Genomic DNA, 24,493 nt, shown 5'->3' with positions numbered 1-24,493 from the left:
CGTGTCCCACAATAATGAGTCGAAGTCGACCAACCAAACAGGAAACATCAAAATATCATTTCCATATCAAACTTGAGATAACGTAGGGGTTGACGACCTTAAAACACCACATAAATGATAGTAATGGATGATGTGAGCTGGCCTGATGACAGATGGCCCCCTCAGGTACCAAGTGTACATTTAGAAGGGCTGCCACGTCAATTGACAACATCGAAGCTTCATTGTACCTGCGTTTGTTCGCGTCCGGAGTATTTATGTAGCAATCAGACATAGTCTACCTGTTGCGCTCCCCAACTGTCTTAAGGTACTTTCCTTTGCATCGAATATTTACTTACTGCTTCCATATAAGATTAACACCAGTGGATCTCGACCCTTATTATTAGTTATTATCTCTCACTTCTGGCACCGCAAACCGCAAATCGCCAAAGTCAGTTTAGTTCTAGCCTCCTTTTAGTGGAGTCTGTTTAATTACCTATCACAAACTTTCGAGGCTAAAAGTGGCCGGCAAAGTGCAGCAGGACTAAGTTATTGTACCTGACTATCTACCGGACTACTGGCTAAGCGGCCGTTACCCCCTTTTATTATTCTTCTTCTGCGCCGCGCCTCGGATGCAGATTGCGCTCTGCAGACTGCGAATCTGCGATAATCGAGTCGACTTGGGGTTCGAGAGAATCGAGACCTTACTTTGACCCTTGAAACTTTGAAAAGCTTTTCTGTGATCTGTGCTACGAAGTCCTGTCTGCAGATATTATTGTTATATTATAATTGAAATAAGCCCGTCCTCTCTTTCTCCACGTCCGTTTCGGAGCGCCCAACCCGATTGTTACTTTCTCTTTCTGACGTTACTCATCCTTAAGGCCAATACTCTCACGGTAGTTTTCTTTCCGGCACATTGTCTCCGTGCCTCTGACTCTTTTTATTCCGTCTTTGGTGCACCGTTTTTCGCGGACGTCTCAGGCCTTATTTTCCTCGGGCCCAAGTCACTCGTTCGCCTTCAACTTTGCACCACTGTTCGTCGCCATTCATCATTTGAAACGCTCTTCTCCGTCCATTCCTCCAAGGTTGACGCGTTGCGTCGCCCGTTCCTGTTGACCTTCGGTCAGCTGCTTACCTTTCGCAATTTCCCGCCAATTGAGTTGTGATAATCATTTCGAGGTAGAGGCAACACCATGAGAACCGTGTTCGGTTACTTCGCTTGATAACGTATCTGAAATTCGCCATTGTCTACATCCGCTCTCCTCAACTTTCATTTTCATTGTTTCGAGGTTACCCTGTTGGGTCAGGGGCGAGATGGCAGGCACCTGCATCTCTTTATCGGGGTCCACGCAGTGCCCTGCTTTCAATGGCTCATCCATATCAACCAGCTCGAGTCTCTACACGGATTTGTAGGCCATATCCCATGTATCCACCTGCTCGCTGCGTGCTGACCTTTTGGTAGTCCTTTCATGCAATATGTTTCGAGTCTGGATGATTTTGATCGAGAATTGAGCAACTACGTGAACGGCACCTATGTCAAGCAAAAGTAAGGGCATATCTCCGTCCAGGGTCACTCATAGCTTCGACTAAGACGTCATGATCATATCTAGGTATATCGACTATCTGGGATGCCAAGGAGTGAACCTCACCCACACGAATAGCTACTATGCCCGCTATACCACCAGTACAATATGCAGCGGACTCGTTCAAAGCTCAAAGACCCACTGCAATCTTTCTGACAAGCAGTCAAGGCCGCTTTGCGCCGACACTTGCGCCTTGATGGCCACGAGCGAGGAGGAGATCGTCGTCAATGCTGACCTTTGCCGCACAACAGGCAGTAATTACATGAGTCAAATCCGGTCAGATTTCACCATATGCTCCTTGCCTGCCGATTCACTCACTGGTACTTGCGTTTCCGGCGCGGATAACGAACCCCACGAGTGCGGCTATAGGTCGAATTTGATCGGACTATGTGGATATTGTGGAGCAAGCTCGCCCAACTCGACTGATTCTTGCTGCGTCAATGCGAATGCCACGAGCCGATGCAAAGGCGTTACGATTCCCACCCCGACTGCGACTTTGCCTCCAATATTCACCTCAACCTCCAACTCGACAGCAGATGCCGGTGCTCATGACGGTCTGTCGGGAGGGCAAATCGCAGGTATCGTCATCGGATCTGTTGCGGGAGCCGCCCTCCTGGCAGCTCTTATCTTTTTGGTCCTCCTTTTTCTACGGCGCAGACGCAAGTCACGGGATTATAGTGCCCTTAATAAGCCCAATCCACAACGAAAAGGGTTTGCGTCCATGCAACAGGATAAAAATCAGCAAGGTCTCCCCTCGGTGCCAGGCGGACGGGTCGCCAGGATGTCTGCTCTGCGCGAAGTGCCAAGCTTGTCTCCCGCGCGCTCTCGTAACTCTCCTGCTCTATTTGGAAGTGCCAAGTACAGCGATACGTCCGACTCGGAGGGTTATGGCGCAAGCCCGGGAGCAATGTCAAAGCGAATTCCGCCGGTCACTGGAAGACGCCATGGATCTCTCTCGAGCAACTCCGCCCTGGCTGGCGCATATAGTGACTCCTCGCCTCGCTCAGGAACTAATGGCCAATTCTCTTCACCCGAAGGCGTTGCAAGTGGGCAGTCGGAGCAATTGTCTTCGTTCCAAGATTATTACTCACCTGATGATATACGCCCCGGTGATAAGGTAGCGGTGCTCTGGGCCTATCAGCCGCGCGCAGGGGATGAGTTCGCCTTGGAACGCGGAGAGATGTTGAAGGTGATTGGCATTTGGGACGATGGGTGGGCGACTGGCATTCGCGTGCCAGAAACCGCAGAAGACTATGACGCCAGGCACCGCGAGCAGCGTGACAGTGGTGTATCTAATGGATCACAAAGATTGGCAGCCTCCCCATCTCCTACAGGAGATATCAAGGCATTCCCGCTGGTCTGTGTCTGTCTTCCACAACATTGGAGGAAGATCATCGAAGGCGGGCAGGATGAAGATGTTTCGTGATCTCCAGCCTGACAGTTTGACCCAAAGATTGTCACAACCTTATGATTCTCTGCACCCTCCGGAGGTCGTATGCTTTCATGACACAGCATCCTTGTCCTTCTCTGATCAGCATCGCACTCATCGCCAGGATAGGAGCGATAGAGTTCCCCAAATATGGAGGAGTAGCGGTATCCTGATTAGTATGGCTCTACGCCCTCCATCTTGTCATTCTGATATACCAAAGACATTATGACTTCTTCCATCCTGATCCTCACTTGTTGCCTTCGTTGTCGCGAGCATACAATGCAGCTACTGGACCATCATTTTATGATGAGAACAAATGCTCGCGATTCGGTTCGTCGGATGCTTGTGAAACGACTTTTTACGGTTCATATTGATATACCCCATTTTACGCCTGTGAGCCATTTCTTGTTGTCGGCCTCGATGCCTTTCTATTTTATGATAGTTCAAATTCCCTTCTGGCCCCTGTCAAACCTGTCGCAAGATCAGGTAGCTCTGGGTTGAGCACAATTGTTGACCATCTCAATACATATTGATAGATGTACATATATAAGAGGCCTTTTCGCGTGCCTTACGGCACTGCGAGCATAACATCTACAAATCGTCCATTCTACTTGATCCAATTAGCTCCAAACTTACCATATGCTCAAGATTTGCTCCTCATACTAACTCCGTATCAGAGCTAAATCTCGGAAATTTATGAAGCTAGTATGGTCGTCTTCGAGAGTGACAAAAAGATCACAGCCGTAAGCGTACTGTGGATTACTTGACGTTAGGTGGCTCGCTAGGGCTAGTCAGCGTTGAGTCCCATGGTTGGGTTCTATCAATCGATGATAACACTGGGTCTATGATGTAGGCAGCCCTGTATAGCTGTGATATGGCAACATTGTTTTAAAGATAGTAAACGTGATAACTATGTTGCCTGGCTGTATACAACGGTTCAGGCCTACTATATCATGGTATGGATGGGTCAGTATGGCTATAAGAAATATATAATCAATTTGGTAACATATAGGCAACAAAGTAATGCATACAGATATAAGTTAACTGTAGTCATCGGTCTGAAAGAAATGGGATGTATATATTCAATCTTGCAACTGCAGGGCTTTCTGGACACTATCTATCTACAAATCTCTGATATTCTCACAACCTAGCCAAAAAAAAAGAGAAGAAAATCATCCATTCAGGGGCAAAAACAGGAAAAGAACAGGCTGTGCTTGTGGTGCAACGGAAGGTCACGTGCAGGAACCCACCCCCACCATCACATCAACAACGCAAGCACAACAGGAAAGCCCCTCTATCTCCATCTCCGTTCGCAATCCTCCACTCCCTATTATTTCACCCCCTTTTGCCCCAAACTGCCAGTATTGGTCTAAAATATCTCGGGACCCTTCTTAATGTAAGTGAGCATTGACTGATTAGCGAATCTGAAAGTATCTACAAGATTCAAGTGGGATCACTAACATCGCGTGCGAATGCAGCTTAGTATCTCCTAAATCAGCTTTGGGGTCTATATCACACAGGCAACCATGTCGGTACGTCATAGTCGTTCAGTTTACTCCTCTCCGTAGAGGCACACTTACTAATGGTATCTCTTGCCTCGCAGCTCGCATCCGGGTATGTTGACAGTTTTACCTGTTCCGCGTTCCTACGGCGGCTCGGCACCATCCGAGCCGATTGCGCATTCATACTGACGGCCACCTTTTCTGGTATAGTGTCTCTATCTCAGATGAGTGCATCACTGCATTCAACGACTTCCGCATGAGCGGTAACAAGGCCAACAAGACCAAGTTCATTATCTTCAAGATCGCCGATAACAAGAAGGAGGTTGTCATTGACGAGGTCTCGCAAGAAGAGGACTACGAGGTCTTCCGTAGCAAGCTCGAGGCTGCCAAGGATGGCAAGGGTAATCCCGCTCCTCGTTATGCAGTCTACGATGTCGAGTATGATCTCGGTGGCGGTGAGGGCAAGAGGTACGATGGCTTGCTTCCATCTAAAATGAGGTGGACTTCAGTGGCTGACCGTCGATCTGTAGAAGCAAGATTGTTTTCATCTCCTGGGTTCCCTCAGACACACCTACTCTGGTATGGCTGAGTCTTGTATTATTTCTGTCAAAGTTTCACCTTCTGACGGTCATTATTCTAGTGGTCCATGATCTACGCCAGCACACGGGAGAACTTGAAGAACGCTCTCAACATCCACACCTCCATCCACGCCGACGACAAGTCCGACATTGAGTGGAAGACTGTTCTGGCCGAGGCCAGCGGTGGTAAGGCTGGTAAATAGACGACGGCACCGGCTGGGTCCGGGCCAGTTGACCTAGGGCGTGTGTGCTCTAGTTATCGCACTAATCTCATATGAGGGTCGAGAGTACCTCCAAGCGACCGACTCGATGGCCCTTTCAGCACACACACATAGTTTCAATATGAGATTGTTACGACTTGACCGCCTTTATAGTGACCGTACCATCTTATTGCGATTGTCATTGTGAACAAAACGATTGGGAGGGGGATTTTCTTTCTTTCATGAGTCAGCGTTTGCCTGTACAGAATATTGCTGCCTTGCAATGGGGTGTGATTTCGACGGTTCTTTGTAGAGTAGAATAACGATATCACCTCCACAAATCATCCCTCTTTCTATTCGCAGGGGTTGCCGTTGTAGATATGAATGATAGTGAGGATGAGCCAAAACGGCAAGTCATCCTGGTCGGAGCGGGATATCTCCATTATAGCGGATAAGTTAGTCTAAGTACTGAAAAACGAAAGAGTTTTTGGCGAATGGATGTGCGATCTCCATAAACTTATGATGCTGTTTGATGAGGGAACGGCCGGGTTGTTTGAAGACAGGCGTGGCTGTCGACCAATCAGATCGCCGCCAAAACGGACTAAGCTTGTCGTTCGGAAACTCGACTTTCCACCTCAAACCACAGTCGAACGTCGTCTCTGTCTCCTCCTCCACCCACTGACCAGCCTCAACCAGCCTCCAACCCGGGGAATTGACGCTCTTTTATACCGGAGAGTATCCTCTACTCAATTGACACGTTTTTCGTCGCCTTTGCGCCCTCACACACACAATGTTCCTCCGGTCCGTTTCTCGGGCTGCTGCTCGCAGCTCTGCCATGCCCACCACGGCCATTCGCTCCTACCGCACTGTTCCTAGCCCAATTGCTTGCCTGAATGCTCGTCCTCAGCCTCAGCAGAAGTCCATTGCTTCCCAGCAGACCCGCGCCTCCTCCGAGCACGCCATCTCGAATCCCACACTCGCCGGTATCGAGAAGCGCTGGGAGGCCATGCCTCCTCAGGAGCAGGCCGAACTGTGGATGCAGCTGAGGGATCGTATGAAGGTTGACTGGCACCAGATGACTCTGCAGGAGAAGAAGGCTGGTATGTACCTCTCTTTGCGCGGATAGCAGGCGTCCCGGGTCGTCAGAATTTTTGCTGATCAGAGTCTCTAGCCTACTGGATTGCTTTCGGTCCTCACGGCCCTCGTGCGGTTCCCCCCAAGGGTGAGGGCATGCGAATTTTCTGGAAGGTCACTCAGCTCACCCTTGCCTCCTTCGCCGTCTTCTACGTGATCCATCTGTTCGCCAAGCCCCAGCCTAAGACGATGTCCAAGGAGTGGCAGGAAGCCTCCAACGAGTACGCCAAGGTACGTATATATCGCTATTATGGGCAGCTTCTTAGTGGAGCTGTTTTACTCTTGTGTAGTTGAATACTCATTGACATCGTTTTACAACAGCGCGAGAACATCAACCCTCTCTACGGTATTAGCAGTGAGGGCTACGAGGGCAAGGGCTTCGTTCAGAGCCCTCCTGCCGAGAAGAAGTAGATTGAAGGATAAGTATCTGGGAGGAACAGGTGTGGCATTCAGACACGCTGGATAGGCAGTGCTGGAGTTGAGTGCCCGACCCCTTGTCCTTTCTGTTGACCTTGGCTGTGTGCCTAGGCCCATTGGACAATTTTGACTTCGCCCTTGTCTTCCAATCTTGACAATTCGACTTCCGAAAAATCCTTGTGTATCTCGTACTGTGCAATAATCAATGTATCTCCTTTGTAGCCATAGATCATTTTGTTGCATTGTCTTCTTTGTTACTGGTATTGATGACGTAGAATTCGCTCTTATAGAGACTTAGACACCACACTACGCACATCCAATCGGCAGCACTCTAACCCTGTCCGTTCATATAACCTCGAGAGCTGCTTCAATGGAGATATATGATCGAAAGGTTATAAGCTGCCAATGGGCCTGTCTACGTGTTGGGAAATGCGAATGCAGCGAGTGCTAAACAACAGCTCCCTACAATTGAAACTACAAGTAGTTCTCAGTCCATTTTCCTACACTGTGAATACGAAAGTGGTATCTTTGCTATCTGGCAGCTTCAATAAGCTGAAAGAACTTGATACCCTACCATGGGTAATACGCAGTACGAGCCGATTACAAGAACACGTCAGAAATTTCCATAACAGCGTTCGTCCGAGGAGAGGAGCGTGGATTGTTCTCGGAATAACCATTACCAAAAAGCAGAGAAAAGAGGGTGAAATGTATTGATCGGTTCTTAGAGTCACATATATAAGTAGTGATATGTTGTTGACATGGAGATAAGCTATATGCATCATCTTGTAAACGAGTATCAAATTTTGATGGTTGCTGTACAACTGTACAGGTATCCAAAGCTCCCTGCATCCGGGCGCCAAGAAGTTCTCCCGTTTGTGTGTGCGAATTCCCCTAGGTGACCACAACAGGGCAACTATGGAGATGTGGAAACCCGGGCAAGTTGGGCTCGATGGCCAGGAGAACACAGCATCTGACCTGAGACATTCAAGGTAAAATATAGAAGAGTTTCTAGATAGCGGTGCTCTCCAATTCTCTAAAAATGAGGCTCGTTGCGCGCTGGCTTTTCTTGCGCATTGCTCGGTACATCACGGGATCGTCGGCAAAACCGCCCCGGAAAGGCTAAGCCGGACACAGTCGCCCGTGTCCACCTCAACCTCAACCTCTTCCCTTCCCTTCCCTCTTTCTTCCCTCTCCCCATCTTCTCGTCCCTTTGACCTCTTAAACCCCATTTTCGCTCTTAAACACCATCAAAATGTTCAAGAGGTTTGTTGCACCGCCAATTCTCGCTGAATCGCTTTTTTTCCCATTTTTTCGCCCGCTAACCTCGGTTTTTTCGATGATTTAGCGGTCTTGCCCGGACCTTCGGGAGGGCTGCTTTTGCTCGACCATCCCCCGTCGCTCGTCGCGCAATCCAGCCCCTCAGATCCAATGGCCTTCCTTCCCTGGCCAGATTCGCCAGCACTGAGGCTGGTTCGGTCGGAAAGATTCACCAGGTCATTGGTGCCGTCGTCGACGGTACGTCCGAATCTCCCCGTTGAAAACCCTGCTGGCAGCCTGCGCGAAAATCTTTTCCTGGCGTCAAATCCATCTCAACAGCCATCAAAATGGGGTTAATAGCAATGTCAAAATACGATATCTGACTCTAGCCTACAGTGAAGTTCGACGGTGACAAGCTCCCTGCCATTCTCAACGCCATTGAGACCGAGAACAACGGCCAGAAGCTCGTCCTTGAGGTCTCTGTATGTATTTGATATCTGATATCCGACCTCGATGACATCAATCGTGCCTTGGCTAACTGAGTAACAGCAACACTTGGGTGAGAATGTCGTCCGTACTATTGCTATGGATGGTAAGCTCTTGGCCCCCTTCTCATCACCGGCGTGAAACCTAGATTTTTCTTGGCGATATCGGCCCTGCTTCATCATCGAAATCGACTGACATATGTCCGGCTTTCAGGTACCGAGGGTCTGACCCGTGGTGCTCCTGCCCGCGACACCGGTGCTCCCATCACGATCCCCGTCGGCCCTGCCACCCTTGGCCGTATCGTCAACGTCACTGGTGACCCCATTGACGAGCGTGGTCCTATCAAGACCACCAAGTTCGCTCCTATCCACGCTGAGGCCCCCGAGTTCATTGAGCAGTCGACCTCCGCTGAGATTCTGGTCACTGGTATCAAGGTCGTCGACCTTCTCGCCCCCTACGCCCGTGGTGGTAAGATTGGTCTCTTCGGTGGTGCCGGTGTCGGCAAGACTGTCTTCATCCAGGAGTTGATTGTGAGTTGTTCCACATCCTCTGCTAATTCTCGTTGGACCTTCTCACTGACGCACCTCCTGTAGAACAACATTGCCAAGGCCCACGGTGGTTACTCCGTCTTCACTGGTGTCGGTGAGCGTACTCGTGAGGGTAACGATCTGTACCACGAAATGCAGGAGACTGGTGTCATTCAGCTCGAAGGTGAATCCAAGGTCGCCCTGGTGTTCGGTCAGATGAACGAGCCCCCCGGTGCCCGTGCCCGTGTCGCTCTTACCGGTCTGACCATTGCCGAGTACTTCCGTGACGAGGAGGGTCAGGACGTGCTGCTCTTCATTGACAACATTTTCCGTTTCACCCAGGCCGGTTCTGAGGTGTCTGCCCTTCTCGGTCGTATCCCCTCTGCCGTCGGTTACCAGCCCACCCTGGCCGTCGACATGGGTGGTATGCAGGAGCGTATCACCACCACCAAGAAGGGTTCCATTACCTCCGTCCAGGCCGTCTACGTGCCCGCTGACGATCTGACTGACCCTGCCCCCGCCACCACCTTCGCTCACTTGGACGCCACCACTGTCTTGTCCCGTGGTATCTCTGAGTTGGGTATCTACCCTGCTGTCGACCCTCTCGACTCCAAGTCTCGTATGCTCGACCCCCGTATCGTCGGTGAGGAGCACTACGCCGTCGCTACCCGTGTCCAGCAGATGCTCCAGGAGTACAAGTCCCTCCAGGATATCATTGCCATTCTGGGTATGGACGAACTTTCTGAAGCTGACAAGCTCACCGTCGAGCGTGCTCGTAAGCTCCAGCGTTTCCTGAGCCAGCCTTTCACTGTCGCCCAGGTCTTCACTGGTATCGAGGGTAAGCTGGTCGACCTCAAGGACACCATCCGCAGTTTCAAGGCCATCATCAACGGTGAAGGTGATGATCTTCCTGAGGGTAAGTTTGAACATCATCAGCCTTCTGAAATTTCGAAATCAATGCTAATGGCCTTCTTTTAGCTGCCTTCTACATGGTTGGTGACATCGAGTCTGCCCGCGCCAAGGGTGAGAAGATCCTGGCTGAGCTCGAGGGCAAGGCCTAAATGTAATATTGTTTTTTAAGCGCCCTTTTCTTTTTATGGTTGTTAGACATGGAATCTCTTTCTGCAGTGTTCCGTTTTCTTTCGATGCGTGTACAGTACTCGAATTAAGGAAAGGGATTCGAACGAAAGAAAGTTTCCATGAAAAAGGAAAAGGAGCGCTTGCATCTACCCTTGTAAGTCTGGATGGAAACTTCCGGGCTTGTGTTACACTATGTGCTCATGTAAGTAAGTTTAAAATGACCACAGCCAGCCTGAATACCCAATGGGCTGGGACAATTGTACCATTTCTTTTGTTGGATTGGAAGAGAGTGTTTGCGTAGTTGATTCGTTCTTGTCATCGTAGCATTGATCTATTCCGAGTATTTCCCAATGTTGTGTCTCTGTATGTAGCATCGCTTCTTGCAATATGCATTCAGCCAGATGTAGGTCATAAAGAGACAGGCTCGATGCGAAATGTAATCAAGTCAGTCACAAAACTCCAGTTAGGCACAACATGACGAGAGTCCATGGAGTACGGAGCACGCTGTTGGTATTCCTGGCCATGGTCTACAACATATATACGATGCAAGAAGACAACATGATTTGTGAATTAAGGACAAAATCTACATTGCGTCGCGCAAAGACATAAATAGGTTATTGAAGTAACTAGAGTAAACTTTATATTTTGTGAGGTAGTGCTTATTAGACAGCGCAATATATATATCAGTATGTAAGGACTAGTATTGAATGCAACTCAAAGTGGAATCCATTAAGATGTTTACAGAGTTTCTTCCAGGGCGAGGACCTGCCATTGAAGCTTCTGTTAGCTAGTGAATCGCCAACGGATGGGGAAAGGTGGATGGAGTACATACCAGCGCTGTTCTGGTAGGAATGTAGACCTGCAGGTAATTGCTACGGCCGTTCCAGGGCATATCGGTCGTGAAGAAGCGGGTCTCCTTGAGATTGCGGCCGAAGCCACCAAAGTCCGGATCGTCAGTGTCCAGGACGATGCGGTAGGTACCTGCCTTGTCGACGCCGACACGGTAGTCGGTGAAGCTTTCTGTGGGGTGGAAGTTGAAGATCCAGAGCAGACCGGCACGCTCGAAGACGAGGACCTTGTCGACCTCGTGCTTGAGGCTCACGTAGGCTTGTGGCGAGTGTAGCCAGCCGTACTTCTCCTCGGTCAATTGCATGCCGCGGTCGAATTCGTTGAGGAACTTGTAGCGGAGGAGATGGTCCTCGGTGAGGTTCAGTTGGCGGCGGGCATACCAGAAGGAATTGTTGTTCCCGGCACGGGGGAAATCGAGCCATTCTGGGTGTCCGAACTCGTTGCCTTCGAAGTTGAGGTAGCCCTCTCCTCCCAGGCCGTGGGTTACCAGTCGGATCATCTTGTGCAGGGCCATGCCTCGTTCGATGGTGGGGGTGAATTCGGTCAGCACGGACATGTGGGTGTACATTTCCTTGTCGCAGAGCCACATCATGAGAGTTTTGTCGCCGACCAGGCTGAAGAAGTTAGTTTTTATGGATGACATTGCAGATATTGGGAGGGGACTAACGCTTGATCATGGCTTTCTGCATATGCGATTGTCTTCTCGCCATGACGCCTGTTCGTCAGGGTGAAGGCGAGACTGCCCATGTCCCACTCGCTATCGGACTTTTCCTTCAGCAGTTTGATGTACATGTCTGGGATGGCCATTGCGAGGCGGTAATCGAAGCCAACGCCGCCGAGGGAGTGAGGTAAACAGAGAGCCGGCATGCCTGAGACGTCTTCTGCCACGGTGATGCAGTTGGGGTACAAAGTGTGGAGCATCTCATTGGCGAGAGTGAGGTACATCACACCCTCGTCATCCACAGAAGGGCCAAAATATTCGTGGTATCCACCTGAGAAGCCACTTGACGACAGGTTAGCTGATGATTCACGTATTTGAGTCAGTATCCACTCACGTTCCAATACCATGGTGTACATAAAGCATACTCGTGACTCCGTCGAAACGGAAGCCATCGAAGCCGTATTCTTCCATCCAGAAACGGAGGTTGCTCAAAAGGAAGCGCAGAACCTCGTGGTGACCGTAGTTGAACAACCGACTGTCCCACAGCTCATGCCGGCCCTTTCCTCCTTCATGGAAGTAAAGGTGGTCTGTTCCATCAAACATGTTCAATCCGTCGTCGACGTTCTTTGACGCATGACTGTGGACAACGTCGAGAAGCACTGTCAAGCCCATACTGTGTGCTGTATCAATGAGCTCCTTCAGCTCTTCGGGTGTGCCGTAACGACTGCTGGCTGCGAAGAAGTTGTTGACCTGGTATCCGAAGCTGGCGTAGTAGGCATGTTCCATGATAGCCATGAGCTGGATCGCATTGTACCCCAAGTACTTTATCCGAGGCAGCATGTTCTTCGTAAACTCTTTGTATGTCGCAACCCTGGTCTCGGGGGATGAGATGCCCACATGGGCCTCATAGATGCGGAGGCTCTCCGGTTTCTTCGGGGGCGAATGTTTGAATTTGTAACGTTCAGACTCAGGAGGATTCCAGAACACGGACTCATAAATGGGGGACACTTCGAGGTTCTGCACCACACGCTTGATCCATGCAGGTATCCGGTAAATTCGCTCCCCGCTGGGAATGTCCATCGCAATCTAGACAGCGTGTAAGCAACAGGGGGCTCCGGATTGTGCTTATCACGAGCAATTACCTTGACCTTGCTATCATGCGGGATGGCTGGCATGCCATTCTTCGAGGGCACTGTAATTTCCCACACGCCAAAGTTGTCTTTTGTCATTGGATGCGCCGCTATATCCCAGTTGTCTGCTCAATTCAGTATGTGCTCCAACCACCACTACACTTATGGAGTGGCTTACTGAAATCACCGACTAAGTAAGCTCGCACAGCATTGGGAGCCCACTCCCGATATGTGATGTCTCCTTTGGCATTGACATTGAATCCAAATTTCTCGTAACCCTATGTAGCGAATGCAGTCCGTTAGCTCAGATGTCAATTCCATCAGCGAATGAAGAATAGAGGTAGATATGAAGTATGCGAACCTTGCTAAACTTGTCTAGACCACCCTCGTTTTCGTTGATTGTCTTGACCCAGTTTTCGACCAACTCGAATCTGTGTCGTAGAGCGTCGCGGAAAGGTTCAAGCCAAGGATCCAACTGGATAACACCTGTAGAGCATGAGTTACCTGGCAGATAAACGGGGTTGATTTCGTGTTCTGGCTGACCTGTGCCATCCCGAGGCGCTGACTGAGCGACGTTTGAAGCTTCAGTCGAAGCCATAGTTACAGAAGATAGCTGTGATAAGCTCTCTGCGGATGATGGAATGTCGCAAGAAACGTGATGATATATTCAGCTCAACCAACAACGTCCAATTCGAAAAGTCTTGGAAAAAGGACGGCACGAGAGATGAAGAAATTTTCCTTTTTACAAAAGCTCGCGATTGCAAGGGACATGGGAGGAGGGAAACCTGCTTTTGTCCCTGAGCAAGCCCAAGCCCATTGCGGGGGAGGAGCATCTAGGCTAGCCTAAGGCAGAGATCGAAGGCCAAAGCTCCCAACACATGTGACATCACCGCTCTCAACCTTTCCTTTCTCTACTGACCGGGCGCAATCTTTCTCCCTTCTCAACGCTTGGACAATCCCTGCAATTTGTTACTAAAGTCAATTGCCACCTGTCTGATAAGGGACCATGCAATTGATTTGTCCACTTGGGTGGAACAAGCTGTTGCGCGCACAACCTCCCCTTTCTGTTCCTTGCGGGCCGGTCTGGAGCTCTCCACTTTGCAGCTCGAACCGCCGGACCAGACCTCTCCATTCGTGCCGCATCGAGAAAGACATACCACGAAAAGTCAGCTACAATGAGCTAGGGCCTCTACAATCTATACGCGCTCTGATGACTATGAATGTTGCTTCAAGAGCCATTAAATTGGAGCGGCCCCCCCTTTGAGACAGATTGACAGCAAATCTTTAATGATGTCTCACTGACCCTGCAGTGACTCAAGATGCTTTCCTCTTCTAGATTTAAACTAGTTGACGACTTAGCTAAACAGGTCAGAATGAAAGTGTGTCAAGCTAATGGAATTTTGTCGAACAGAACTCAACAGAAGCTCGTACGGTATGATTAGAATGTTACACAAAAGTCTCAGGAAACTGCATGAAGCTCGAATCGTATCATCGAGCTCAAGATGTTGGATACAATACGACTTGGAGGCAGAATTATGCAGCACTCCGGGAGTGGTGGGGGTGGTGGGAGTGGTGGTGACCATGATGGTGTTTTGATGGTCGATGGCCGCCAGTAGGTACTGGGCCAGGAGTACCCGAAGGAACGGGACCAGCACTCTTAGGAGATGGCTGACCAGTTTCCTGTGAAGCGCCCTGCACCTCTTGCTCTGACGGGAATGCAGCCGCAGGCGTCTCGATGCTCATGTCAACCGCGCGTGCCTTGGCAGCCTTGGTGGACTGCTTAGACTTCAAAGCGCTGTAAGGAGTTGCACCAGGATAGAAAGTTGTGGGAATGGTCGGGATCGGAATCGACTTGGTGATGCCGAAATCAGTCGTCAAATCCAAAGGCATCTTCGCTGCCGAATAGCCAGACGGAGCACTGCTGACGGTGGTCGTGGTCACTGCGTAAGAGGCGTGCTGAGATCCCGCCTTTAGGCAGAATCCAGAACCGTAGGCACTCTGGCACGAGTACCACTGCTTGCTACCGGACTCGGTCCACATGGCAAAGTCTTCAATGAGGATGTCGTAGCAGGGCGCTTTGTCAGGACAGATGATCTTGATGGGCCCGCGTTGTGCGCCGTTTGCCTCGGTTCCCTTCCAATTCTTGAGCGTGATGTTGCTCAGTTCGACACCATTCCCTGCGACGGCGCTCATGCTGCTCCAGTAGCTGTCGATGTCAAAGGAGTAAGCGTTGCCGTGACCTGTGGCCGTTTTGTAATCCTCGGTCAGCTTGTTTGTACTTTGGATGATAACGGAGTGCCTTGCTGCTTACCGATGAAATTCTCGAAAACAACATTGGAAACAGTGCCACTGCCACCATTGCTCTTGACCAGCATCATGTTGTTCGATTTCCAGGTGTAGATGTTCTTGTACGTGATGTCGCTGATATCCGTGTCTGCCCCAAGGGAGCCCATGCCGCAACCACCGCTCAGGTTACAGTAGATGTTCTCCACGAGGATATTCTTTGCAGGACTCTAAGTTTTGCGTTAGAGTCAAACATAGTAGAAGACCTATGTCACAAGAACATACCTTGACCGTTACGCATTCGTCCTTGTTCGTCACCTCGACCTATCGATCAATCAGCCCCTGATCCAAAGCATCTTTGATCGTATCCGGCAACCCGGGGTGGCTCTTACATCGTGAATCCAAATGTTGGTGCTCCAGACATCGATACCATCCAGTCCGCCATGGTTGCCACCACGAATTGCCATATTATAGACCTCCCCATTGGAGCAAGTGTCGAGAGAGAAGTGAAAGGAGGGCGAATCGACAAGAATCAAGTCATGAACCGAGAAGTTCGACACATCCCACAGACGAAGTAGACGAGGACCACTCCAGTTGTTGTCAACGTGGAACTCATATCCCAGGCCCTGCATGGCACCCGACGATGTGCTGCTGAAGAGCTCGAAGTCGCTGGCACGCTCAATCATGATCATGTTGCCGCCACCCGTACCCGTACGGTAGATGACTCCGTCAATCTGCAGCGCCCATGCTTTACCATCTGCCAGCTTGACCCAGGTGGACATGGCATAGTTTCCGGCAGGGATATATACCAATCCACCCGACTTACAGGCCGCAAACGCCGCTGCGAGAGGGGGTCCCAGATCGGTCTTCTGGTCGGCTTTAGCTCCATAGTCGAGGACATTGCATGTCTTCTTGGCTGCCTTTGCTGACGCTGAGGTCAGGGGTCCGACTGAGCCAGAGAGTGATGCAGCGACCAAGCTAGGTACCAGCCCTAGTAGGGAGAGCAGAGTAAAGGCGTGAAGACGCATTGTCGCTCAAAACTTCTCAGAAGCAAAACGAAAGGAATGCGAGGGCACAAATGGCAACCGCAAGCCTGAAGAGCATCGGGCGTGCTTAACTACATTTATAGAGCCGACTTGGCTGAGACATTTCAACTCTAAGTCGGAGCTTACCTGGACTACGGCTCCTGGGTAATCTCCACATCTCTAGGAGAAACTCAGGGGAAGAGCGGATAGATTGGAATCAAGGCTTTCTGTGGCTTCGTCTGGCGAATGCGGACAAGTTATTTCTTCTGGAACGACTTCTCACCCTCGGTGATTTTTCCACCGATCAATGGGCGAAGCTTAGGTCTAGACGGAGTACCTCCGAACGGGCTGAAACGGAAGCCCAGTTCTGAAACATCCTAACCAACCCGTCCCGGCAATGACTCGTTCACTCCGCCCTACTCTTCAAAAGGATGAAGGGAAAGGACGATCATACCATGTGGCAAAGTAATCATGGTAGATTGGCGTGGACATCTTGTATAGCTGAGACATGAAAATCAAAGGATGGTTGTCAGTATCCATGAAGCGGACCAACAGCCTCAAAACTCCAGTGTAGATTTCTCAGAGAGAGCAGACCCAGTCACATAGCCCAGGCAATCCTCTTTCATCCGCTTCACTGAATTTGGCGAGCACACCGCTTCAGCCTTCACCGTTTTGTTGAGATGAGGATATTTCCGGATCAAGTAGTGAATGCATGCTCGCTCTCCCTCTCTTTCACCATTCACTGCCAGTCTATCCAGCTCTCTTCCTCTTCTTCTCCCTCTTCCCCTCTTTATTCTTCGTCTCTTGCTTCTCATCATCTTCATCGGAGCATGGTGCTCATACATATGCTTGATCTATCTATTCCAGACGTAGATGGCCAATAATCAGGCCTTGTCAGCCTCGCTGTATATCTATGGACAGATCCCATAGCATAGCCGTCTTCTCATCTTTTCCGATCTAAGCTGCAAAGCCAAGCAAATGGTCGAATGACAGCTCGACCGCAGTCGTCATTTCATATTTGCAGTATGACCTTCTGCGGCGAGCGGACTCCCCGTCGCAATAAGGAGATCGTTGCGAATAGGGTTCCTTTCAAAGGAAATCTACATCTCCCCTGAACAGCAAAGGGGGAGAAGAAAACAGGTTTGTCAAACACCTTCTTTCTCAGCTTCTTTGTTGACCTGGAACAAAGGACTAACCGTCAGCATGAAGAGATGGCCCATTATAAGTACCCTCTGGGTCACCTGAGGGACCAACAAGAGCAGAAGAAGCATTGCTGCGTACGGAATATATTGTTCCAGGCATGCCGGTGGCGACCTGTATTATCAAAGGGGCGATGTTAAAAAGGTAGGTCGAAAATCATACTCATCCGAGTTGTTGAAGATTGCTAAATGCTTCTAGGACGGCAAAATGGCACATATACTGTGCCAGTTGCCCCCTCCAAAAGAGAAGAAACGCGGCTTTGTAACAACGCTGCCCTTGTTGAACGGCACATAGATAAGTTCCGCGACATGGGAATTCTTCTACGCCTACATGGATGGCTTTATCTGCTACTTGGGAACCCTTGATGAACCCTGTAATATCCCATGTCAAAACGCGCAGAACTGTCACAGCACTCGCCGGGTAGCAGCCGACCTTGGCCAAGATAGTGTCTCGTCCACTTTCTGGGCGCTCATACAGGTAGACTCTCTAGAGAGTATGAAATCAGTGATTTGGGTTACAAAGCAGAACCCCATGTCGCATTCTTGGCCGATAGCAACTTTGCCTCTGCCGCTTCGACGTATTCTCCGGCAGGGGAACCAGCCTGGCTTTATTCTTCTCTGGCCGCTGGTAGGCACTATCTGATGCAAGACGGCCTTCTGTGAACGATTTTCAATGGCCACGATGACGAAAATGACGGCAGGGTTATGATTAATGTAAGTCTAACCCAGGAGGAAATGTCCAATTTACTGACAATATACAGGAGACGGACGTTAGATACTTGGTTATTATGCCACTCAGTCAATCTTCTTCCACGAGATTTCCGGTTGGGAGTCACTGAACCCGACTCCCTTCAAGGTAGATCACACCATCGCCATTGCCAAATATCTAAAGGGGGCGAAGACTTAGAGATTGTTGCTGGTAATKCTGAAGGGCGATCTTCTGCAATGACGATTCAGATGGAGATAGTGATGCGACTACTCTCGTGAGTATTTCCTCATCGATATGGCGGCTTCACATCGTCGTTTCATTGTTGCTGAGACACAGACAGACCGATGAGATAGCTGTCGCTTCGGTGACCCATCTTCTCGCGTGGTGGCTTCGCACACCGCATTGCCGCGCCTGCCCCGAGGACAATGAGACTTCGGGGGCCAGTTGGCGAATGACTCTCCGGAGGATAACGGGGAGAATGATTAATGGCTCCTATGCGCCGGCCTGTCCCCTGAGGCACGGTATTGTGAATGGCACTCAGCAGCCGTTGTTCGACAAAGATACCTGAAGTCAAAGCGAGGAGAATATGGTCCGCAGCGCATTTGAAAAGCCTGAGCCATTGGCTACTTCATGTCAGCTTTATCTTTATGGAAGTGCCGCAGGTTATTTCCAAGATATCCTGCGTCTGATCGTGCCTCTTGTTATCTTCGATGACTGGCCCGCACCATTGTGGATGGCGTCAAGCAGGCGGGCAAGTGCGCTCTCGGACACTATCGACTCCAACCAGTCGCCTGGGCAGTAGTAACCTCATGCATAATTTCCCAATGGCCAGCTGTGAAATATCACATTTGTTTCCACATCCCTGCCTTCCCAGTGGTCAATAAAATCAATGTCATCCGGATCGAAACCCCAAGCTTGCGCAACTCGCTCATCGGGTTTATAACCTGTAGCCGATGCCCAAGTTACCGTCCTCCTCCCACTGAACTGATCGGTAGAGAACTCAAAGGTAGACTGCTCGTCAGCAAGAACTAGGAGTCTGATCGTCTTTAATAGTGGCATATGCTGTGCCGCATAGCCCATGGCAATAAAGACACGATGGAAGTGCTCAAAGTTCATCAGCGTGCGGTCGTATGGCGATTCCTCAACAAGTCGAATGTCTTCCCAATCTGGAGCCTCGAGATTGGGCACTTCGGTCTTCTCATAATAGTCAGGGTCGAAGAGCCATTCCCCTAATAAAATATGGTATCAGCTTTTTGGGACTGAAAATACGGATTTTGTGTCTGGTTAGCATAACCTGAGTTAGGGAAAGAAGGTTTACCTGAGGGAAGGTAGTCTGGTATTTCATCAAACTCGATTGTTTCGAGATAGGGCCAATGCAGTGATGCTCCACAGCCTGTTGGTTTGCCCTGCTTATCCAGTGGCCAGAAGAAATCGGAGGTGATGGCCACGTGGATAATCTTCAGTTCTCGGAGATGGAGACTTAGGGACCGCACATGAAATGGGAATGTGTCTATTTTGTCTGACAGAACATTTAGGGCAGGAAGAGTATTTTGCCATGGCTTCTCGAGTTGGTTGAAATAGTGAAGAACTCTCAAACTTGCCGGCAAGTTACAAAGTTCCTCAGCCACGGCTAGAAAAAGAAGTCAGTTCGGGATATTTACTGTATATAGGAGAAATGCTACCTTGGCGCCGGTCTCGGATGTAGTCCAAATGATCTGGTCGAACATATTCATCTAGATCTAAATGCAGCCAAGTCTCAGGGTTGGGCAACGCTGCGCGATCTGTAGTGCCGTTCCACTCCAGATCATATGCCAGGGGTCCAGCCCCGCGTTAGGAAAACAAAGCTTGTCAACGCATGAAACAACCGGCAGTGCGGATGCACTGCCATCTGGGAACCGAGCACGGTAAGGCCGGACAGCCCACTCATCCCCCCTATGGAGTCCACGGAATGTTCCGGCGTCAGCATGCTCTCTGGTGCCTGGTTCCAACTCTTTTTGGCGACCCAGTGCGGCAAGTATGAGAGAAAGGCGATGAGTGTCACTGCAGGAGGCTAGGGTGGTAAATAATTCAGTAATACCTCTCCTAAAAGCATCGTCATTGGCATGCCTGATAGGATTCTCCTTGCGATATGCCTTATCTTCTGTTATGCTTGCGCAATAATCGTCCAGTTGATAGGGCAAAATAATACGGTACTCTAGCTCCTGAATCATAGAGAGTCGCCCAATACCTGTTCCTGATGTGATGATATGAAATTTGGAGAGAGAAAAGATACTCTGACCTTGGAGGTCATCACTGTGGACACAGGTCTGCCTGTATATGTGTGGCTCAAAGGCGGCCTGCCATTGGCGGCACACGGTGGTGTACTGCGCAAGTGGCTCATGGGCTTCTTTTAAATATGCAGCTATCTCAGATAACAATTCAAGGGAGAGCTGATTTCCCATGTTGTTGGTAATAACAGCTGCTGGGTAAGACTTGCAGGGAGGAGGGAGGAAGAAATCACCTGGGGCCAACCTCTAACCGACCCTTCCACCTATTTTCAGTCGCCCGCTGGGAAGGGTCTGGTTAGTGTTTTGTGGTTAGTATCTTGGTTTAGTTCACTAACTAACTAACTAACGTAATTCCCAGGTGAGCCGCCCATCTCTGTATTCCATATAAAATGGCACCCTTTGTAAGCAGGCGGCGTACATTGAGAGATTCTCTATTACACTAATACTATTCTTCATAAATTATAAGGATGCACCCACCCGGCCTGCCAGGTTATGATGCAGGGCTGGGAGGTAGCTCGCCCGTGAACCAGTCAGTCGGGCTCTCCCCCAGCTCAAACTCGAGAGTGCCTCCATTTCCAAAAACGTCACCACATGTCAGCCAGTTCTTCCGCCACTGTTTCCCATTAACCTTGAGACTCTGGACATAAATCTTGCTGTCACCGTTGCCGTCACCCCCGGTTGCTGTGACGCGCAGCTGCTTATCACCTCCAAGGTCGATAGCCAAGGACTCAAACCACGGCGAATGGATGAGGAACGTCGTCTGCCCTGTAACCGGATACAGCCCGATCATGTTCCAAAGTAGCCACGTCTGCATTGCCCCTGCATCGCTGTTACCAGGTAACCCTGCCACGCCCGTGTTGTAGTACTTTTTAGCGACCTTGCGGGACTGCGCAACGGAGAGATCCTGTCGGCCGACGTAGTTGTATAGATATGGGATATTGAACATGCTACGCTTGTCAGTAATTTCCTCTTGTCCTCAGCAGAAAATGGAAACTTACGGCTCATTCGTAGGATCAAAGATAATCCCACTGGACCCGCTCGCTCCCTCCGTGAACATGGTATTCAGCCGCTCAACGACCGTCTTCTCGCCTCCCATCCGCTCCACCATCTCCTTCATATCATGCACGCTAGCCCACGAGTACGCCCACGAGCTCGCCTCGTAGTACGGATCCCCCCAGTACCCGCTATCAGCCAGGGGGTCCGTCTCAAGAAACCCGGACGTGTTCCGCGGCACCACAAACCCAGAGAATCCGAGAGACGTCTGCGCCGGATTCCAGTGGTTGCGCCAGTTCCGCGAGCGGTTCAGATACTTCTCCGCGTCGGCGTGCTTCCCCAACCCCGATGCGATTTGGTACAGCCCAAAGTCATTGCAGGCGTACTCGACCGCGCGCGTCACGGCCCGGGTGTACTTCGGCGTGATGTAGCCCAGACTCAGCCAATCGGGCAGCGCGCCGCGGCCTTCCTTTGTTGATGAGTCGGGCGCCATGGGGTCGAGGGGGTCGTTGGGGGGTGCGACCTCGGCGTCTTTCAGCATGGCTTTGTAGCCGTCTTCCCAGTTTACGGCGCCGCGGACGCCCTTGACGTAGGCGTCGGCGAGGATGTTGTCGGCGTTGGAGCCGCCCTGGGTGCGACCGTTGTAGTTGGACGAGCGCGCGTCGGGTAGGTAGCCTTCGAAGCGCCAGATGTCGATCAGGGAGCGGATTTGCTCTTCGTAGGCTGTGGGTTGCAGGACTTGCATGAGGGCCGTGGAGCAGCGGAAGAGGTCCTAGATCGTCAGTTCGACCGAAAGCAGGCAAGGGAAAGGGAAGTACCCAGTATGTGAAGATATCCTGGTAATAGGGCTCCGAGGATGTCCAGCTGGGGTTCTCGCCTGTCTGGTTGGTAGGGATCAGGTGCATAAAGTACAGCGAGGAGTAGAGCAGCTCGAGACTGGTGGCGTTTGTGTTTGTTGTCGTCACCTTGGACAAGACGGTGGTGTTCCATTCGGCTTTGGCGGCTTGTACAACAGAGGTGAGCTCTGTCCCGTGGGGAATCTCATCCTGGACGTGCTTGCAGGCTTTCTGCATGGAGATCCACGAGATGCCGACACGAGACGTCACCACGGCATCTTGGAAGGAGAAGACACCTCCGACGCGGGTCGATCCCGAAGTCGAGGACGCGGAGCCGCTCTCCTGCTTGACACTGCCCTGCGCATCCGTCCCGATATACGTTGCGTTGCTGACCGGCTCAGCGTCAAAGTAACCACCTGCAAACATCAGCCAAGCATCCAAACAACCCGCCAAACACGCAACTAACAGAAGTAAATAGCCCAATCCGGGGACCGATTCCACCCGTTATCATACACCCCATGGCCCTCATAATGCCCATCCGGAAAAATCGTCAAATTCCCCCCCTTATACCCCTGGCCAAGCCCCTGCCCTCGAAACGAGGGCAGAACATGCGACACATCCACAAGGACATTCCCCGTTGCCCCAACCGGGAACGTATACCGATACATGCCCGCCCGCGCGGTAGCAGCCAATTCAACAACTACGCCGTCCGCCGTGCGCGCCCTGTAGTATCCCACCTCTGCCTCGTCCGCGCCCGCGCGCGCCACCGTCTTATTCGACAGCGGGTCGCTGATCTCGCCGACCAGCGGCAACTGCGCCACGGTGCCGTACTTGGGGGCCCCGCCTGTGCMTTGCTCGTGCATCAGGCTGAAGCCCGAGAAGGCGCCATTGGGCAGGTACCCCGAGTAGGCGTCTGTGCCGGGGTTGAGCAGGTCCGGGCCGAGCTTGACCATGCCGAAGGGCCGGGCGGCGCCGGGGAAGTTGTTCCCGCCATTCTGGGTGCCCGTGCTGCGCTCACATTAGCATCTGCCACGGCTTTCTGAGACAGGGGCTTACAAGAGGTTAACATGGGACGTCAGGTCGGTGGCTTCGACGACGGGATGCAGCAAGGTTACGACTAGGAGGACGCTCAGGCACTGCATCGTCAGTAAGGCCGCCGCTATTGCGGAGACAATGAGTGAGCGGAGACGGGGCCTGGCGGGGGCAGAGTCAGTATGGTCTTTCATGAATACGATGAAGGTATAGCCATGCCTCTATGTCCGTCCTGACGTCTCTCAATATATATCTAAGAACAGGTCTACTGAACAAGTGAATGTGGATAGTCTGCCACACGACCACAGATCACGGTTTCTGAACATAAAGAAGCAAGACAAGCGAGTGGCCTGATCACCCTCACTTGCTGGCGGGGTAAACCGCTACAACTGCCAAGCAATGAATGAATGATGAATGAATGGACGGATGGGTGTACATCCAAGAAGAGGTGTGTTAGCCGACCACTGGAGGCATGAGGACTCGACACATGCAACGATCACAGGCGAAGAGCCATCTTAACGCTAGACTAGAGACGAGACTAGAAAGTAGAACGAGAAGCAGCTTGTGGCTAGGGATTTTAGACTCCTTTTAGTCTTCATCTTGTCCAGACTAGGAAGTAAGGGATCGAGCTGAATTCTTGACTATTATTTTGGCAATCAATATATGACCAATCACAATACACATTCTGAAGATGCCATCTGATCGATCCAAAACTCAATAATAACAGTGCCATACTTGAAGATGACTGCAAAGAAAGCAGCAAAAATTTCTTCAGTTATTATCGTTACCCCTGACACATGGCCAAGTCAACCATGGATATGAAAGTATCTGCCAATCCGGTCACAAGGCTGGATGGGAATATGCGGGCGTCCAGAAATTGGGCTACTGCAGTCCCTAGGTAGCAAAAATTAGACTAGGGTCTAAAGTTGTACAACCAGAGCAAATGATCCGCCCACATGCTCTAAACCCTGATCATCAGGGTCAGGTAATGCAGATGATTGGATGGTGCAGTACTGGCAGACTGATTAGGCTATGAAAGTGACCGCAGATATCAGCTCGCCGGGCTAGCTCAATCGGTAGAGCGTGAGACTCTTAATCTCAAGGTTGCGGGTTCGACCCCCGCGTTCGGCTCTTTTTTTGGTTTTTGGCTTTGTTCTCGTAGGGTCTTGGATTTGATATGTATAATTTTTTAATCAGCTTTATATATTTTGATTATAATTAACACAGTAATACTGTTGTATGATGCCTTGTCAATCCAAGCGAGCACTAAGGTATGTAGCAGCGGAATAAAGTCAAGGCATGCCAAAGTTGGTATAACAAGTCGGAGTCAATGCTGAACG

General features: G+C 50.6%; 8 protein-coding genes and 1 non-coding gene across 9 annotated transcripts; 5 read left to right on the top strand and 4 right to left on the bottom strand.

Moving 5' to 3' along the window:
• Positions 1 to 1,290: 1,290 nt before the first annotated feature.
• On the top strand, positions 1,291 to 2,985 carry Asppvi_004873 (SH3 domain protein; the record flags this gene model as incomplete). The annotated part of the gene is made up of 3 exons (XM_043300812.1): positions 1,291 to 1,385; positions 1,439 to 1,522; positions 1,587 to 2,985. The coding sequence occupies 3 exons, from the start codon at positions 1,291 to 1,293 to the stop codon at positions 2,983 to 2,985; spliced, it is 1,578 nt and encodes a 525-aa protein (XP_043156747.1).
• Positions 2,986 to 4,570: 1,585 nt separating this feature from the next.
• Asppvi_004872 (actin-binding ADF family protein) lies at positions 4,571 to 5,271 on the top strand (the record flags this gene model as incomplete). Its single annotated transcript, XM_043300811.1, has 4 exons — positions 4,571 to 4,602; positions 4,701 to 4,958; positions 5,021 to 5,069; positions 5,131 to 5,271. 4 exons carry the CDS (start codon positions 4,571 to 4,573, stop codon positions 5,269 to 5,271), a joined length of 480 nt encoding a protein of 159 aa, XP_043156746.1.
• Positions 5,272 to 6,058: 787 nt separating this feature from the next.
• On the top strand, positions 6,059 to 6,813 carry Asppvi_004871 (cytochrome c oxidase subunit IV family protein; the record flags this gene model as incomplete). The annotated part of the gene is made up of 3 exons (XM_043300810.1): positions 6,059 to 6,368; positions 6,440 to 6,633; positions 6,724 to 6,813. 3 exons carry the CDS (start codon positions 6,059 to 6,061, stop codon positions 6,811 to 6,813), a joined length of 594 nt encoding a protein of 197 aa, XP_043156745.1.
• A 1,258-nt stretch (positions 6,814 to 8,071) lies between these two features.
• Asppvi_004870 (F1F0 ATP synthase subunit beta) lies at positions 8,072 to 10,150 on the top strand (the record flags this gene model as incomplete). The annotated part of the gene is made up of 7 exons (XM_043300809.1): positions 8,072 to 8,082; positions 8,165 to 8,334; positions 8,473 to 8,558; positions 8,626 to 8,668; positions 8,776 to 9,092; positions 9,156 to 10,005; positions 10,068 to 10,150. The coding sequence occupies 7 exons, from the start codon at positions 8,072 to 8,074 to the stop codon at positions 10,148 to 10,150; spliced, it is 1,560 nt and encodes a 519-aa protein (XP_043156744.1).
• Positions 10,151 to 10,907: 757 nt separating this feature from the next.
• Asppvi_004869 (1,4-alpha-glucan branching enzyme GLC3) lies at positions 10,908 to 13,407 on the bottom strand (the record flags this gene model as incomplete). Its single annotated transcript, XM_043300808.1, has 8 exons — positions 10,908 to 10,934; positions 11,002 to 11,632; positions 11,686 to 12,021; positions 12,074 to 12,765; positions 12,822 to 12,934; positions 12,988 to 13,087; positions 13,171 to 13,295; positions 13,353 to 13,407. The coding sequence occupies 8 exons, from the start codon at positions 13,405 to 13,407 to the stop codon at positions 10,908 to 10,910; spliced, it is 2,079 nt and encodes a 692-aa protein (XP_043156743.1).
• A 935-nt stretch (positions 13,408 to 14,342) lies between these two features.
• rhgB (putative extracellular rhamnogalacturonase) lies at positions 14,343 to 16,120 on the bottom strand (the record flags this gene model as incomplete). Its single annotated transcript, XM_043300807.1, has 4 exons — positions 14,343 to 15,049; positions 15,121 to 15,322; positions 15,378 to 15,416; positions 15,485 to 16,120. The coding sequence occupies 4 exons, from the start codon at positions 16,118 to 16,120 to the stop codon at positions 14,343 to 14,345; spliced, it is 1,584 nt and encodes a 527-aa protein (XP_043156742.1).
• Positions 16,121 to 18,832: 2,712 nt separating this feature from the next.
• Asppvi_004867 (uncharacterized protein) lies at positions 18,833 to 19,752 on the bottom strand (the record flags this gene model as incomplete). Its single annotated transcript, XM_043300806.1, has 3 exons — positions 18,833 to 19,254; positions 19,344 to 19,482; positions 19,708 to 19,752. 3 exons carry the CDS (start codon positions 19,750 to 19,752, stop codon positions 18,833 to 18,835), a joined length of 606 nt encoding a protein of 201 aa, XP_043156741.1.
• Positions 19,753 to 20,782: 1,030 nt separating this feature from the next.
• On the bottom strand, positions 20,783 to 23,263 carry Asppvi_004866 (alpha-1,2-mannosidase family protein; the record flags this gene model as incomplete). The annotated part of the gene is made up of 5 exons (XM_043300805.1): positions 20,783 to 21,239; positions 21,291 to 22,057; positions 22,104 to 22,537; positions 22,588 to 23,129; positions 23,178 to 23,263. 5 exons carry the CDS (start codon positions 23,261 to 23,263, stop codon positions 20,783 to 20,785), a joined length of 2,286 nt encoding a protein of 761 aa, XP_043156740.1.
• Positions 23,264 to 24,211: 948 nt separating this feature from the next.
• Positions 24,212 to 24,284, top strand: Asppvi_004865. The gene has a single exon. It is a non-coding gene; the product is annotated as a tRNA-Lys (tRNA).
• Positions 24,285 to 24,493: the final 209 nt, after the last annotated feature.

Source organism: Aspergillus pseudoviridinutans, assembly GCF_018340605.1.
Source record: "Aspergillus pseudoviridinutans IFM 55266 DNA, scaffold_3, whole genome shotgun sequence".
NCBI classification, from domain to species: domain Eukaryota; kingdom Fungi; phylum Ascomycota; class Eurotiomycetes; order Eurotiales; family Aspergillaceae; genus Aspergillus; species Aspergillus pseudoviridinutans.
The sequence above is the reverse complement of the archived record's forward strand: the minus strand, read 5'-3'. Positions and strand labels throughout refer to the sequence as shown.